Genomic DNA, 14,901 nt, shown 5'->3' with positions numbered 1-14,901 from the left:
GTGCACAATCATGAATAATCTAATCTTAAACATTTTAAGACAAAGCTTTTGTTGTTGTATGAGTAAAGTAATGTCCAAAGATGTGTTACTTGCTCTACAATGCTCACCAAGACGTAGCCTATCATTTGCAAGCAAAGTGCATGATAGTCACAAATGTACATTTTCTGTTGTTTGAGCAACACTGACAATACCCTATTAATGTTAGGTATTCATTTTACATTTTATTTAAAATATGTATTTCAATAGAAAAGCACATAATACACAATCTCACTTAACATGAATGAGGTAGATTCATGTAACTAAGAGGAGCACTTGATATATAGAAACATACTGTTTTCAAAACTCTGTTCAGTCGGAAAATTCAAAAAAAAAAAATAATCAAAGTGTCAAATGCAACATTACTTCCATTGTTCAATAAATAAGGCCTTCAAGAAGAGAGCTCCCTAAATATGTTCTTCTTTAGATATTCCTTCCAGGCATCTGGTGTTGAAAGCTCCATAGAGTTCCATTCAAAGTGAGGGATCTGTAAAAAGTGTCACAGACATTTAATATGATCCAGTGTAAGAGATGTACAACAGCACATGCAATGTTCAATGACGTCTTCCCACCTGAACCACGCGGTATCCCAGGATTTCAAGGTGTCTTTTTCTCATCAGGGCTTCACCTTTCATGTGTGGAGAGTTCTTGCAGAAGGACTTTGAATCAAGAAAGTCCACAGCAACTCTTGAGTGATGAGTAAAAACAGGACGTCAAACACATTTCATTTCTGAGTAGTCTACTTATTATTAACAATGTTGGTATAATGTGTCCGTACCGCTGAGCTCCAGGTGGCAGCACATCCCTGATGTTCTCCACTGAGCTTTTCCCCCAGTGAACCTGTCCTCTGTCTGAGATCTGCAGCGTGCTGGGCTCACTGTAGGGCAGCGGCTGCAGCTGTTTGTCCAGTGTGCATTCAAAGTCTGAAAAGGCAAACATGGTCACGTGACACTTCTGTCCTTAGAATATATTTTCTCTTTTGGGGGTGAGCATAAATTGACTTGATGTATTGCAAGTACAGGGGCTACCCTTCATTTGAGCTTCTCTTTCCATCAGGCGCAGAGAATAGATAAGGTGTGATAAAATATAAAATCAATGTTTAATACAGAGATTTCCCAATATTACTCACCAACAGTGTAAAAATACGGAGTGACGACTGCTACTCGGACACAGTCAATGCCTCCGAGAACTTCCCCCAGCATTTTGTGGATTTGCTGTTGCACAGGACTGACAGTGCCATTCCCTGTAAAAAAAATATAATTTTGACAGTACAGATTTGTTTGAATTTTGAACAATCACCGAATTAATAACTAATTTCTTGTTGCTTCTTTTTACCTTTCTTTTGCAACTGCTGGCAGTAGCGCTCATGAAACCACGGCACCTGGAACTCAGGACACTCGAGACACACGGCGCGATTGAGCTCCATGAGGCGCATTCTGGTCCGCATGTTGAGGGCATCGGGTAGAGCTGTAAGAGGAGAGGACAACCGCTACATTGGTTCTGTTGAGGTGTGAAGTGCTTACATCTCACGGGGAATATTTTTGCTACCGATGCACATAAAAACAATTATGTTTCAAACACATACTTTCTAATTGGGCATCCAGCTTTCCCAGAAAGTCTATGCTGAAGATCTCTCTGACGAGTTCCTCGGGGAAACAGTCGGCCACAGACAAAGTGTACGCCAGGAGAACTAGCAGATGTGGGTCAAAGGAGCCTACAAACAACAAAGACAGGTGTTAGTGTACGCTTGAAATAAATAAATAAAAAGTAAACAAACGTGTAAACTGATAAGACTTACTGATATGAGGAATGAAGCGCTGAATGCAAACATCATACAACTCGTCTGCTTGTACTGGATCATAATTCATGACAGAGAACGGTAGCAGGGTGGCATATATTGCAGAGTGGTGAATCTGAAAAATGACACAGAAAAAGTACAGTTCATGTTTTATATGTATTATATATATGTATTTACTGCAGACTTAACATATCACGATGTCTCTTAGGGCACCTTGTTAATGTCTTTAATAGCCACGCTGGCGATGCGGTCCATCAGGGGAGGGCAGAGGTGATTTATTCGGGTTAAGAAGAGGGACAACTCAGGCACATTGGTCCAGTTTATCTGGTCCCTCATCCTCTTCAGCGTGACCATCGTCTCTTCCAGCAGCATTTCCTCGAACCACTCTCCCGAGATGTACTTGAGCTCCTCCAGCACCAAGTCCAGCCGGTCGGCCGTTTGCAGCCTCTCGTGCCCGCAGCGGTTCAGGGTCTGCAGCAGACGGACGTACTTGCTGGGAGTGTTGTGGCGGTAGGAGGGATCGTTACGCACCCACTTGGCAACGGCATGAGAAATGGTGTTGAGTTCGTTGAGGTTGCACTGGGTCACCACCGAATCCACCCGTGCGATCACGCCCTCGTCAAGCCGCGGGCTGGGCAGCATGGACAGAACACGGGTCAGCATGGTCACTTCGTACGGGTAGACGCTGCGCTGCAAAAAGCTGCAAGATAAAAGTGTAACCGGTCGACATTTCATTCAATCAGAGAGTGAAGCAGAGAATGTCCTCCTTAGCTTAAATAAACACTTACTTGACCAAAATTTTCCGTAGTTTCGTGAAGAGTTCGGGGTTCTGGTATTGCATCAGAAAAAGGGCTTGCGTGATTCTGGCCACCTCCACCGGCTTGTAGACGTGAAGATTCCTTTGGATCACTGATGTAATTCTGGAAAGTAATTTAGTAAGAAATACATTTAAATTATATTTCTATACATCGGTGGTGAACACAACACAACACTATGATTTTGTAATTCCTGAACTGAATTTTCTAATTACTTTTCAGCTGAAATATATGGCAATACTGATATATCTCTGCAATAAGTTGATATTGGCAGATATATTGGCTCAGCTTCTTCAGCTATGAAGTTGTTATATGGCAGAGATATGAACTCACTTGTTCAATAAGCTGAGATTCCTGCTCTGAGTCTCTTCTAGAGCTTCGGCTACTGCCAGAGCCTGATATGCACTGAGCTCGTCCGCCAACAAGAGGGCAGTGTTTTCCAGCCTGAGAAAGGATGAAACCACATAAGAGACATGAGAAACTCAAGAACTGCTGTCAAGAGTAAAGATTTCCACTTATGGATCACGCCAGTGATAAAGATACGAACCCATCTTTGATCTCCTGACTGGCCATCGGCGCCAGAGCCACAAAAAGTTTGGTGAAGGAGAAGGGATCGGTGCTTGAATCAATCAGCTTTGTCAGTCGTTGTTTGACGGCCAGCCTGAAGTCACAGTTGTTGAACTGCAGGGACTGATACAGCCCCATGATGATGCTGATATTCTCTGCGTCCAGTCTGGGAAGGTTGCTCAAGATGATCCCGTTGCACTTCTCCAGCAGAGGCCGGTAACTGTGCTTGATGTTGCGCAGGAATTGCACCACTCTCCGCGGGTTGTTATAATTTGAGGGATCCATGGTTTCTAGGAGGTGGTCTGCCCTGCTAATGAGGGCGTCCCGAAGCCGGGGAGACACCAGGGACGACACGCTAATCATCAGCGTAGTTAGGATCCTGGGAAAGACAACCAGAGTGTCAATACAAAATATGAGGTACTTGACTTTGTATGTTATTTGATCCTTTCGGTCTCCTGACCAACCTGGCATCATCAATGGAAGACAACCTCTGATCCACAATACTGGTGATGTGGCCCATTAGAGGACTGTGTTGGAGGTGCTGATCACTTAAACAGATGGAGAACTTGGATAGCGACGCCAGTGGGAATCTGCAAAAATCCACGTTTGTGTAACATCTCAGTACTGAAACAATCAGACAATTTATCCAACAATTTTGATGTCAAATCATCTCTTTTGTAACTAATAAAGAAAGAAATGTACTGATTTCAGCTTCTCTGATGTAGAGATCTGCTGCTTTTCTCTAATTTATATCATTGTATATTTTATATCTGGGTTAAGGATTGTTGGTTGGAACAAGAAAGATTTTTTCCAATTTTCCATTATTTTTGGGCATTTTATAGACTTTGCAATTACTTGATTAATTGAAAAAATACTAACAATATCATTAAATAATGAAAATGATAATTGTCATCAGCTCAAAAACCATGTAATGCAATCATACCTGTCTATTCTGAGCCATGCTTCTGAAACCAACTGCTGAACAAGGGAGTCATGTTGATCCACATTCAACCTAAAAGATGGACAATAATACAGCATGTTATAATCACTATATTATGACATCAAAACATAATACTTGTACGTAGTTGTGTCGATATCTTAATGTACCTGAGGAAACTGTAAAGCATGTCGACCAACATTAAATCGTCCATCAGAGCAATTTTGTTCTCCGCCAAAACCCGGAGAGTCAAGAACTGCGGGTGGGTCTTGATGAGCTCCACGGTCCTGAGCAACTGCGGCTTCTCTTTCTGGAACTGCCACAGCATCCCAACAGCCTTGCCGACATGGTCCACCGTGAGCTTGGCTTTGTTCTTGCCCACCACATCAAACACCTGGTCCTCAGCCGAGCAAACCCGCAGCTGCTCCAGAACCTGGTCTCGGTTCACAGGCCCCCCATTAAGGAGCCTCCGAAGGAAGGAATTCACAAAGCGGACCCGAAACATCACCGCAGACATCGGCTCAAAATTTAAGTATACACTGGGGTCTTCATTGCACCAACACAGTGAGCACTGTGCAGCTCAACGTCAACTCAAAACAACAGGTAACCTCAGCCAGCTGAGATCACACCCACAAAACTACAGATTGGAGGCAGGTTACGTTAGGGGCTCCTTCGAGGACCTGAAGACAAAAACACACACACAAAAGAAACCCATTACGATATTTAAAGAAATATCACAATGTCTTAAATTATATTGCAATTTACATCGTATGCACACCACTTGGGTGAGCTCAGTGTGACATGCTGACCTCGGGTTTCATCTCGCAGACAGCCGCATCCAGATACTTGTGTAACTTTCCTTTAAAGTAACGTTGAGTAACAGTGAAGTGAGCTACCAGTAGCTACGATCAGTTTGCTAACGCGGTTTTCACGTGCATGGAGAAAATATCACATAAAACCGCTGACAGCGCCAGATTACCCCTAGTCGCTGGATTCCAATATGTATTTCTTTAGATTATAGAGAACACAAATGCAATACGACATTAAAATCACTCATTCAAAGTCAGCATCGGGTCAGCATGGGTGCTACAATGTTTCACTTCCGCAGCTAGTTACCGTGGGTGTGATATACCCTGGGTTTTGTCTTTCAGGCAGCAGGCAACCAGTTGCCCTGTGGAGTCCGTGTACGTTTTGATAGTAAACGAAAATACAGAAACACCATCATTTTGACGTGGTCTTTCTGTATTTTCGATTAAACGATAAAGCAAACTATCCAAACGCACACGGACTGGATGACCAGCAGCCTGTGAAAAAGTTGTACCTGACAAGTGAAGTTCAGGGCGAAACATTCTCTATTTCCTTCATAGTTACTTGCCCGGCTGCGTTCACTGGCGCACGACTCTTGAAATACATTGACGTCCGTCTCGCGCCATCTTTAGAAAACAGTGAACCCAACACTGAATGAAAGTTAATTTTCGTCGTTTGTGAGAGCAGCTCGCCGTATGGAGTGATACCGTTCTGTTTCCAGGTGATGATATGTCGCATTAGCCATGTCTTGGTGATATATGTGTGTAGTTAATATGTCGAAATTGCACGGTACACGTCAAGTAGAACAATCCCTCTGCATGTCGTCTGACTGAGGCTAGTTGAACGTGCTAATGCTAACACCAGGCCTACCGTTATGGTGACAGTGTGTGTGTGTGTGTGTGTGTACGGCTAACATTAGCCAACGTTAGCTTAGCTGTGTTTATAACCCATCTGTCGTCGTAGCAGTGTCGAAGACGTTTATATTTGATGTATTGTAAGAATAATTAACAGCTTAATGATTTGTTTGCATGTAAAGAGGTCGTTCAGCTCCTCAGACCCTATAGGTGTGCAGGATTGTGGGTAATGCTAAGCTAAAGTGTCACTTCTGTGTTTCTCACCTTCAGGTGTTTGATCAGTAGACGTGATCATGGGGATCAAAGTTCAGCGCACTCGGTGCTTTCTTGACATTGGCATCAGTAACGTGCTCGGTAAGAAAGACATCTCAATTTATACATATACAATACATCCTGATACATGATGAAGAAAACTAATAACTAACGATGCTCTTTCCTCACAGTCGGCAGAGTTGTGGTTGAATTGTTTTCAGATGTCTGTCCCAAAACATGTGAAAACTTCAGATGCCTTTGCACAGGTAAATACTGACATGTATCCATCAAAAAATGCCAGAAAACATTTTTACTTTCTTGCACGGTGTAATGTTGATAACTGACTGTGGTTTCATTCAGGTGAAAAAGGCGTTGGCAAAGGAACTATGAAGCCCCTGCACTACAAAGGATGTCTGTTCCATCGAGTTGTAAAAGACTTCATGATTCAAGGAGGAGACTTCAGCGAAGGTGAGTTAATAAAGTTTGAATGTAAAGATGTCAAATCTCTCTGTTAATAGCATGAAAGGGCTGTAAGTGTTTTACCTTCTACACACCTATGGCGTCACGTTGGCACCTAAAGAACGCATCAACAAAACTTATCATCAGCCTAACTGAATCTATTTGAATAACCAGCAATCGGCACTAGTTTTATAACTTTTATTCCTTCTCTGACATAGGTAATGGAAAAGGAGGAGAATCCATCTATGGAGGCTTTTTTGAAGGTAAAGAGGCCACTATCAGAGCTGTCAGTTGTTATCCAAACCGACGTTGGCTTCAAGATGGCAGTACAATCTTCTCCTTTCCCCCCAGATGAAAGCTTCGCTGTTAAACACAACAAGGACTACCTGCTGTCTATGGCCAATAGGGGCAAAGATACCAATGGATCACAGTTTTTCATGTAAGCACTATTCCTATATATTATTGATGCATTATTAGTTCATTCTGTCCTTAAACATATTGATGACCTTTTTTCTTGCTTTGGCCTGCTTCACCACTTCAGAACAACAAAACCTTCACCACATCTGGATGGGTAAGTGCTGCTTAATTGGTCTGAAACTCTGCTTGATTGCATCGTGCACGATACACACGGTACGTTTCACTTAGATCAACATAGCTGATGCTCAACGCCACTGTGTTTCCTCAGTGTCCATGTGGTTTTTGGTCATGTGATTTCTGGCCAAGAGGTTGTTCAAACCATGGAGAACCAGAAAACGGATCCCAATAGCAGACCGTATGCTGACGTGAAAGTCTTGAACTGTGGCGAGCTCATCCCTAAATCTAAAGGTTTGTTTGAAGCATTTACAGCACTTCCAAAATACATTTTAGACTTCATGAAGCAGCGCTCCTAACGGATTCTTGAATGTTTGCAGCAAAGAAAGATGAAAAAAAGAAAGAGCGAGCCTCTTCCAGTTCCAGCAGTAGCTCCAGTGACTCCGAGAGCTCCTCGCAGTCCTCCTCTGATTCTGAGGAATCGGAGAAGGAATCGAAGAAGAGGAAAAAGAAGGCGAAAAAGCTAAAGAAGAAACAGAAGAAGAAGAAGGAAAAGAAAAGGTACCTAATTTCATTTCTCACATGTTCACTTTCTGCAGTGTGCAGTACACTAGTGTCTTTATTCTGAGATGCAATGCTTTCCCAGGTCAGAGGCTGAAAGTGCTGAAGAGAAGGAACAAGAAGAGTTGGTTACATCTACTGTGCGTCCTGAAGACATTCCACCCATCCCAGAGAATCGCTTCCTCATGAGGAGGAGTCCCCAGGCGGTCCAGAAGCCAAAGGAGGAGGCTGAAAAGGCTCAGCCGAGTAAAGAGGAGAGGCCCAGAGAGCGGTAAGAGCCTTTTCATATTAGGTATGATTCGAATGCCTACAATGTGAGCTACCGGTCCATCCCCTCAACTACAGCGTGCTTTTTACACACATTTTACAACAAGCTGCTCACACATTTCCCGCCAGGTGTCATGAGAACATTTGGATGCTAATGTTAACCTGCTGCTCATTGGTGGACTGACCCGTCCAAAATTTCATGCCTTGCTTCTTTTTTTTTTTCTGTCCCTCCCTCTCTCTAGTGCTGGCACAACATATAATTCTCAGTCATCGTATCACAGAAGACTGGTGATGACACGATCCGGGAGGAAGATAAAAGGCAGGGGTCCGAGGGTAGGCGCACTTCAATGTGAAGAGCTCAACTAACATCTACTTTGTCACAATTTATATTATGACTAATAAGATTGGAATATGTCTTGTTGCTTTTACAACGCAGGAACGCACAAAAATTGCAGTTTTGTAAGATTCCTGTCTTGACCCGTGTAAGTTCCAGTCTGTTTAGAAACTGATTTGTCGTTGTTTTTTTCCCCAACCAGCGCTATCGGACTCCGTCTCGTTCAAGGTCCAGAGATGGTTTTCGGCGCAGTGAAACCCCCCCACACTGGCGTCAGGAGCTGCAGCGTCAGAGGATGAGGGCCGTCACCGGAGAGCGCTGGATTAAGGGTGACAAGTAAGATAACCTCACTTTGACTTATTGAAGAGTATGTAAAAGTGCACATATTGTCATGTAGTTCCATAGTGTTGCCTGTTGATCTGCGGTGTGACATTTACGCTGCGCTTCTTTAACAGAGGGGACATGAGTGAGGCCAAGGACGAGGCCGCTAAAGCTCCAAGAAGAGAGAAGCGAACCTCGGACACAAAGCACGAACGCACAGCTGAGGGTAAAAAAGACAAGAAAACTCGGTCGCGTAGATCCAAAAGCAAAGAGGACGACACTGTTGAGAAGGATGAGAAGCAGAGCAAACACAAGGCTAAGAAAAGAGATAAATCTCAAAGCCGCAGCAAGAGCAGAGAGAAGAGTAGGAGGTCAAAAAGCAGGGAGAAGGGTCACAAGCACAAAAGTGATGAGAGAAAAGGTCGCTCAAAGAGCAAAGACAAAAATGATAACAAGAAAGAAAAGGAGTCGGAGTCTGATCACAGTAAAGATAGAAATAAGGGTCATGAGTCTGACAAAAAGCAGAAAGAGGACACCAAAGGAAGAAATGGTGAGAGAACGAGGACAAAGTCACAAAGCAAGGAAAAACCAACTGTAAAAGATGGCCACAGATCAAGTAGCAGGAACAGGGATAGGAGCGGAGCGGCAGGGTCCAAAGACAAAGAAGAAAAACGGGGGAAAGAGCGAGAGAGGGGCAGAGAACGCAGCAGGAGTCAGGAGAGACGACGCAACGATGAAAGGGAGAATAAGAAGCGAGGAACGTCCAGGGATAAGGAACGTAGAACAAGAAGTCCAGACAGAAATAAGTCGAGAGACTCCCACAGAGGCAGGCGCTCCAGAAGCAAGAGTAGTAAGAGAGAGCGCAGCAAAGATCGGTCCTCTCGTAGGAGGGACAGGGAGTCTGCCAACCAGAGGAGACGACAAAGCAGCAGCTCCGACAGCGACAGAGACGACAAAAGGAAGGGTCAGAAGAGTCCAGGTTCCAAGCGCAGAGAAGCAAACCGTACCTCCAGATCCAAAGACAGAAGAAGCCCGGCCAAACCCAGACCAGATAGTACAAAGGGCAGAGACCGGAACAGCAGCAAGAGGAATAAAAGCAGCTCCAGCTCGAGCTCCGACAGCGACTGAGCCTGTGGCGACGTCCTAATAGAATAGATTTTACCCCAACTACATATCTGGTATGCAGCATCAGCTTTCCATCTAGAGTGGGACTTATTCACATTCCTCATTCAGTGCGTAAAATCCCACTAACATGATTGTTTAAAAGTCATTTTTTAAAGACCGTTAAGAACTATGTGAATACCACTCAAACACACAATGGCAGACTGTAGCATCGTGCGAGCTGTGGACAGTGAATGGATTGTGGATTTGTCCCCCATTGAATCCATCACACTGTTGACGTGTAGCTGAAGCTACACAGCCAGTCTGAGGAAGGATTTGTTTCAATGTTATTTAATGCAGACTCTCTAAGTTGGGCAAATGTCTAATTGTCAAGTTATTTTTTACATCAATCAATCTGGATGAGAACACTTTCAATTTCTTGCATGCTTACCCCCCTCATTGTTTGATGGAATATGTACATCCACTCCTTTCTTTTTGGACGTCCATGACCTTGTACTGTAATCCTATTTGTTAACCGGTTTTAAAATACCTCTTGTTTGTTTTGTATGGAAAAAAATGTAGAACTCTACTGCCGTGTAGGATGAATTAAAAGGTTCAAGTTTGATTTTAATCAACCGTTTTTAATAGTCCATATTTTTAGCCCAGAGCAGTCATCTTCTCTGCTCTGGGTAGTTGATACACATTATTTAGTTGTGTGATTCTTTTCAAACAACTGCATCTGTGTCATTAATCTCACTGTAGCTCTCTACAGCATGTATGGAATGTAGAGCACTCTGACTACAACATATTACATCACGTACCTAATGAACACTTGTAAAAAGCATGTCCAAAGTCACTCCATATCTACTATATAGTGTACTCCCAAGTGTCAACATGATGCACAATATCTTGCGCTCACAATTCTCAACAAAGGGACAAGAAAAGTAGTTTTTTAGAGTACATTTGGGGCAGCTTCGTGCTGTTACTAGTGAGAACGACATGCTGTAAAGGAACCGGATACATTGTGGTTCGCGGACATTCCCTTTAACACGTAGCCACCAGGATGCCCCCATGGACGCGATTATAATCCCACAATGCAATGCTTCTTATTTTCCAAATATGAAAACCATGCAGCTGCAATACGACTTCATGAATCCCACTCAAAGTGCCAATTAATTATTCACTCAACACCATTGATTGTCTGTTATAAACAGAGTAGTGAATGAGAGAGTGATTTCAGACGCAGCCTCTGTCAGAACATCTTAAGGACTTTATTAAACCTTTGAAACCAGAATAGCCAGCCTGGAGTGACCTATAACCATGTAAACCCAAGCCTCTTCTTTGCCTCTTCAATATCTTTGGCCTCGTTTAACTTCTTAATGTTCTGGGTGGAACCAGAGACGTCCTGAACGAGGTGGCTAGGCCTGACTCCTCGTGCGGCTTTGCAAAGTGGGAAGACGTTTCGCTGGGCCTCCGCCGCCGTTCTGATGATGTGCTGTGAATACTGCTGGAACTGGTTTTCCTCTTCAGCGATGAGCTCTGCGTTCTTCACTTCAAACTCGTGTTCCTCTCTTCTCAGCTGCTGACGCCTGGCACTTTTATCAGCCTATATTTGAAGGATGACATGATAAATGTCAGACAAGGACCAAAACATTTTTCCAATGATTGTGGCGGAGACGGTCTCAACATTTACCATTTGTGTGGCATTGAAGTATCGTAGTTTTCTTCCGTCGTCTTTCATCCTCTGAGCCTTCACTTGTTGTTTCTCAGAAAATATTCGGTCGGCCTCTTTCTTGGCCTGAAGTGTGTCTCGGGTGTCCTGTTCTGTCGATTTGTCCCTCTGCTCCTTTTCTTGTCTCTGATGAAACACAGCTTGTGTTTACAGGTGTGGGAACATTTTGTGAGCTGCAAATGGAATCTCGGGCAGAAATCCCTCCAGCTAGAGCCGGTGACGGTAACATTGTGTCGTGCAGCATCTGGACCTGTCTTACCATGAGTTCTCTGTGCTCAGCTATCGACTCCAACATCTTGGCCTTCTTCTCCCTCTTCTCCCGCTGCTGTCGGGCCTTATTTGCTTCCTGCTCAGCAACGACCTTTGCGATCCCCTGCTCCTCTCTGTCGGTTTGATCCTGTAGGACGGGCAGCTTGTTCATGATCTTCTCTTTGTGCGTTTGTGCCTCTCTGGGGAATGAAAACACAATGATGATACACCAGAGATCCGCTATATGTTCCAGATGTGAGGACCGATGACCGGTTGTACTAGAAGCTAGGTGTGAAGGTTGGTGTTTATTGTTTAGCTGGGCCTTACCTGAACAGTTCTTTCTCTTTGTCTTCCCGCAACTTCATAATTTTTTGCTTTGCAGAGAGAAAAAGTTTCCTTTGCTCCTCTTCAGCCTCCTGTTTTTGTGCATCTGCTGCTTTTATGAGGTCCCTATTGGTGATATGTTCCTGTAAATGACAGAGTACACAGTATGAGTATGTACAGTGGTACACTATAGCAGTTAGCCCTCACTGTTGAGGCCCTACCTTGTGAGCGTGCATGAGGTCTCTCCTCAGCTTTGCTTGTCTTTCTTCCTCCGTCCTTTGCTCCCACCGGTGGAGCTCTTGAAGGCGCTGGGTTTCCTCTCCGTCCTTCGTGTTCTCTACCTTCTGTCGCTCTCTCACTAGCTCACTTTCCTTGACCCTAGAGAGAAGGAATCATAATCTCACATGTAAAGCGAAAATGCTTTACTCAAGCCGTCTCTGATTCTCATTTGAAATCATCTGCAGCGTGTTCAAAGCCGCTTGTTGGGTGCGATGCGAGACTTACTGTTTCTTCAGTTCTTCTGCAACAGCCCGTATCCCGAGCTTTTTCTGAAGGGCTTTCTCCTGCTCCTGCCTCGAGGCTTCAGCGTCTCTGGTCTTTGTCGCATCCAGGAATTCTTTGTCGACGTCTTTAGAGGCATGTTTGATTCTTTGCTTCAGTTCAATCTGTGCCTCCCTTTCCTTCAGCACCTCTGTCAGTAAGAACGCACCCTGTGGAAGTAGCAATAATCATTCATTGTGCCGAAACAACATATATAGAGCCAAACATGTACATGTGACGATCATTGAAAAGCGATACTGACATGTAATCCTTTGATACGGTCTGTTTGATAGAACAGCTGACTTTGGGCTTTTTCAATGGCCTCTTTCCGCTGCTGCTCCTGATATTCGGTTTCTTCTTTCTCAGCCAGTTTCCTTTTCTCCTCCTCAATCTCCTCCCGGATCTTCTTTGCCTCCATTTTCTTTTTCATTTGACTCTTTGATAAATGTAAAAAACATAAAGCGTGTTAACCTTTTGCACGGTTCTGTAGAGCAGAACATTGTGCTTTTCATTGTGCAACTTTAAAAGCGCGTCTAAATTTAATAAAACTAATAAAATCTGAGGAAACCCCCATACAGGCAACTTACAGCGATGGTGTTGGGCCACAGTTTCACCACCTCTTGTGATTGCAAATGCAAGGCCTGCCTCTGTTTTGCTGCCTCTCTCATCCTCTCCTTGTCTTTATGAACCTGGTTCAATTCATCTTGAATCCTCAGCCACTCACTCTTGGTTAAGACGGTGACTTGTCGGAGGTCTGGTGGCTGGATCATCCTGCTGCCTTCCTCAGCTGAAGACCCTTTTCAAAAAAAGAAGAAGAGGAAAGTACTTTGAGAAGACAAGTTTATTGAAGGGGACTTTGTGTAATTTGGGTAGTTGAGGACTGTAAATGCTTTTCTCCAGAATATTATAGGATGCATATTTATTTCTTCCATGTTGGAAGTTCACTCCTACAGCCACTCTTATATTGTTCTGAACGTTGTGTACGTTAACGTTGCAATCAGACTTGCATTATTGTCTATTAGCCATGACAGCTAACATTAGCTTAGCTACCGTCAGTAAAGGTTACTAAAAACTCGTTAGCTCTCACCTCTCTTACTGGAGCCTCTTCGTCGGCCATACTGAACCACCGAGGCCATTTGTATTCGGTTTGTATTACCTAGTAATATTCAATTTAAAAGGACTATTTTAACTAAAACAGCTGGCAAACTTTTAACTCTTTCTAGGTTACATACAGCTGTGCTAGGGTGCGCATTTGATATGTTGTATCCAGGCAACGCTTGAGCCAATCCGAAGCATTTCCGCCTATGGACGACAGGTGGCGCTGCGTGTCCTACACTTTTGGAATAATTGGAATTGGATAAGGTGACGCCTTACCAGGTCTCTGTATAATATATATATATATATATATATATATATATATATATATATATATATATATATATATAAATAACAAAATATATATATAGTAAATAACAAAATCGATGATTTCATTTAAATGTCATGGTCCTGGTATTGTGCATACCGGCTTGCTGTCTGGCATGGTTTACATACTTGAAAATAACAAAATTGCAAAATTAGATTCATATGACTGTTATCCCAGTACGTGAACTAAGATTCTGGTTTGTAGAAGAATAGTCAGGTGATAAACAGCATCTGTGCGAAACAATGGACTTGCCTGATCTGCTTTTAAATTAAGCAAAGAACAATTTTAAGTTATTCTTTGGAATATTACAATTATTTCAACAAAACCACCTACTATATATTTCATTTCAATAGCTTGATGTGAACCAACAGAGTTTATGGTGATTAGATCTCTATCGTATGGTATCATGTTAGCATAACATTAACAGTTGCATACGGTGTCCAAATTAATTACAGGATATGGTTATTTTTATTTGTCAAAGGTACTTGACTTTACTTTTGCCTCTTAATACTTTTATTCCATTGCAGTTCAGAGAAATATAGGCGTTCTACTCAAGTACACACAGCTATATTACTTTGTAGATATACATACTGAACATATAAAGATATGATGTATTGCTATAGGGAAACTACATATACAGTCAGTAAAACACATTGAAATGCAGTTTGCATGTTAATGCACAAGTAATAATAGTCCACTATTATATTAAATAATAATATAACACTGAAAGGGTCCATTCCCTGCATAATGAATACTATTTTTTATATATTCTGTAATTTTACTAAAGAAACATTTTTGAATGCCTGCGGTGTGTAACGTTACTTGTGATATTGCCATTTATTGCTACATCTGAGCACTTCTGCTACCTGATGACCTGACATCAAACTGGTCTCCAGTACGAAGGGCCTCCTTTACAGCTACGTCACACCGGGAGATGCGCGAGAGGCGGGTTCATTTTGAAAGGGGCCGTCTTAAATCTGATACAAAACATTT

The 14,901-nt window shown here is 43.0% G+C and overlaps 3 protein-coding genes across 3 annotated transcripts; 1 reads left to right on the top strand and 2 right to left on the bottom strand.

Moving 5' to 3' along the window:
- Positions 1-208: 208 nt before the first annotated feature.
- fastkd1 (FAST kinase domains 1) lies at positions 209-5,245 on the bottom strand. Its single transcript, XM_076103753.1, has 15 exons — positions 4,963-5,245; positions 4,324-4,833; positions 4,160-4,228; positions 3,681-3,806; positions 3,197-3,595; positions 2,983-3,093; positions 2,623-2,754; positions 2,048-2,534; positions 1,835-1,949; positions 1,622-1,750; positions 1,372-1,503; positions 1,166-1,279; positions 815-959; positions 609-723; positions 209-523 (listed from the first exon to the last, which is right to left on the bottom strand). The coding sequence occupies exons 2-15, from the start codon at positions 4,668-4,670 to the stop codon at positions 428-430; spliced, it is 2,517 nt and encodes an 838-aa protein (XP_075959868.1). The 5' UTR covers positions 4,671-4,833; positions 4,963-5,245; the 3' UTR covers positions 209-427.
- Positions 5,246-5,547: 302 nt separating this feature from the next.
- Positions 5,548-10,271, top strand: ppig (peptidylprolyl isomerase G (cyclophilin G)). Its single transcript, XM_076107923.1, has 13 exons — positions 5,548-5,681; positions 6,085-6,168; positions 6,258-6,332; positions 6,427-6,534; positions 6,744-6,788; positions 6,877-6,964; positions 7,067-7,096; positions 7,211-7,350; positions 7,437-7,617; positions 7,703-7,888; positions 8,127-8,217; positions 8,421-8,554; positions 8,674-10,271. The coding sequence occupies exons 2-13, from the start codon at positions 6,108-6,110 to the stop codon at positions 9,665-9,667; spliced, it is 2,133 nt and encodes a 710-aa protein (XP_075964038.1). The 5' UTR covers positions 5,548-5,681; positions 6,085-6,107; the 3' UTR covers positions 9,668-10,271.
- Positions 10,272-10,927: 656 nt separating this feature from the next.
- On the bottom strand, positions 10,928-13,621 carry cfap210 (cilia and flagella associated protein 210). Its single transcript, XM_076111935.1, has 9 exons — positions 13,573-13,621; positions 13,073-13,281; positions 12,748-12,921; positions 12,450-12,655; positions 12,167-12,323; positions 11,949-12,088; positions 11,632-11,821; positions 11,334-11,498; positions 10,928-11,246 (listed from the first exon to the last, which is right to left on the bottom strand). Exons 1-9 carry the CDS (start codon positions 13,619-13,621, stop codon positions 10,953-10,955), a joined length of 1,584 nt encoding a protein of 527 aa, XP_075968050.1. The 3' UTR covers positions 10,928-10,952.
- Positions 13,622-14,901: the final 1,280 nt, after the last annotated feature.

This window comes from Anarhichas minor, unplaced genomic scaffold (assembly GCF_050575085.1).
Source record: "Anarhichas minor isolate MPS153535 unplaced genomic scaffold, ASM5057508v1 ptg000004l, whole genome shotgun sequence".
Classification (NCBI taxonomy): Eukaryota; Metazoa; Chordata; class Actinopteri; order Perciformes; family Anarhichadidae; genus Anarhichas; species Anarhichas minor.
The sequence above is the reverse complement of the archived record's forward strand: the minus strand, read 5'-3'. Positions and strand labels throughout refer to the sequence as shown.

Coding starts and splice junctions, on each gene's coding strand:
- fastkd1 (XM_076103753.1), bottom strand. CDS start 4,670: ATGTCTGCGGTGATGTTTCGGGTCCGCTTTGTGAATTCCTTCCTTCGG. Junction 4,229..4,323: donor ATGCTTTACAGTTTCCTCAG/GTACATTAAGAT, acceptor TCCATCTTTTAG/GTTGAATGTGGATCAACATG. Junction 1,751..1,834: donor GCGCTTCATTCCTCATATCA/GTAAGTCTTATC, acceptor TGTTGTTTGTAG/GCTCCTTTGACCCACATCTG.
- ppig (XM_076107923.1), top strand. CDS start 6,108: ATGGGGATCAAAGTTCAGCGCACTCGGTGCTTTCTTGACATTGGCATC. Junction 6,789..6,876: donor CTATGGAGGCTTTTTTGAAG/GTAAAGAGGCCA, acceptor CTTTCCCCCCAG/ATGAAAGCTTCGCTGTTAAA. Junction 7,618..7,702: donor AAGAAGAAGGAAAAGAAAAG/GTACCTAATTTC, acceptor ATGCTTTCCCAG/GTCAGAGGCTGAAAGTGCTG.
- cfap210 (XM_076111935.1), bottom strand. CDS start 13,621: ATGGCCTCGGTGGTTCAGTATGGCCGACGAAGAGGCTCCAGTAAGAGA. Junction 12,922..13,072: donor TGTGGCCCAACACCATCGCT/GTAAGTTGCCTG, acceptor CATTTATCAAAG/AGTCAAATGAAAAAGAAAAT. Junction 11,822..11,948: donor AAAGAGAAAGAACTGTTCAG/GTAAGGCCCAGC, acceptor TTCATTCCCCAG/AGAGGCACAAACGCACAAAG.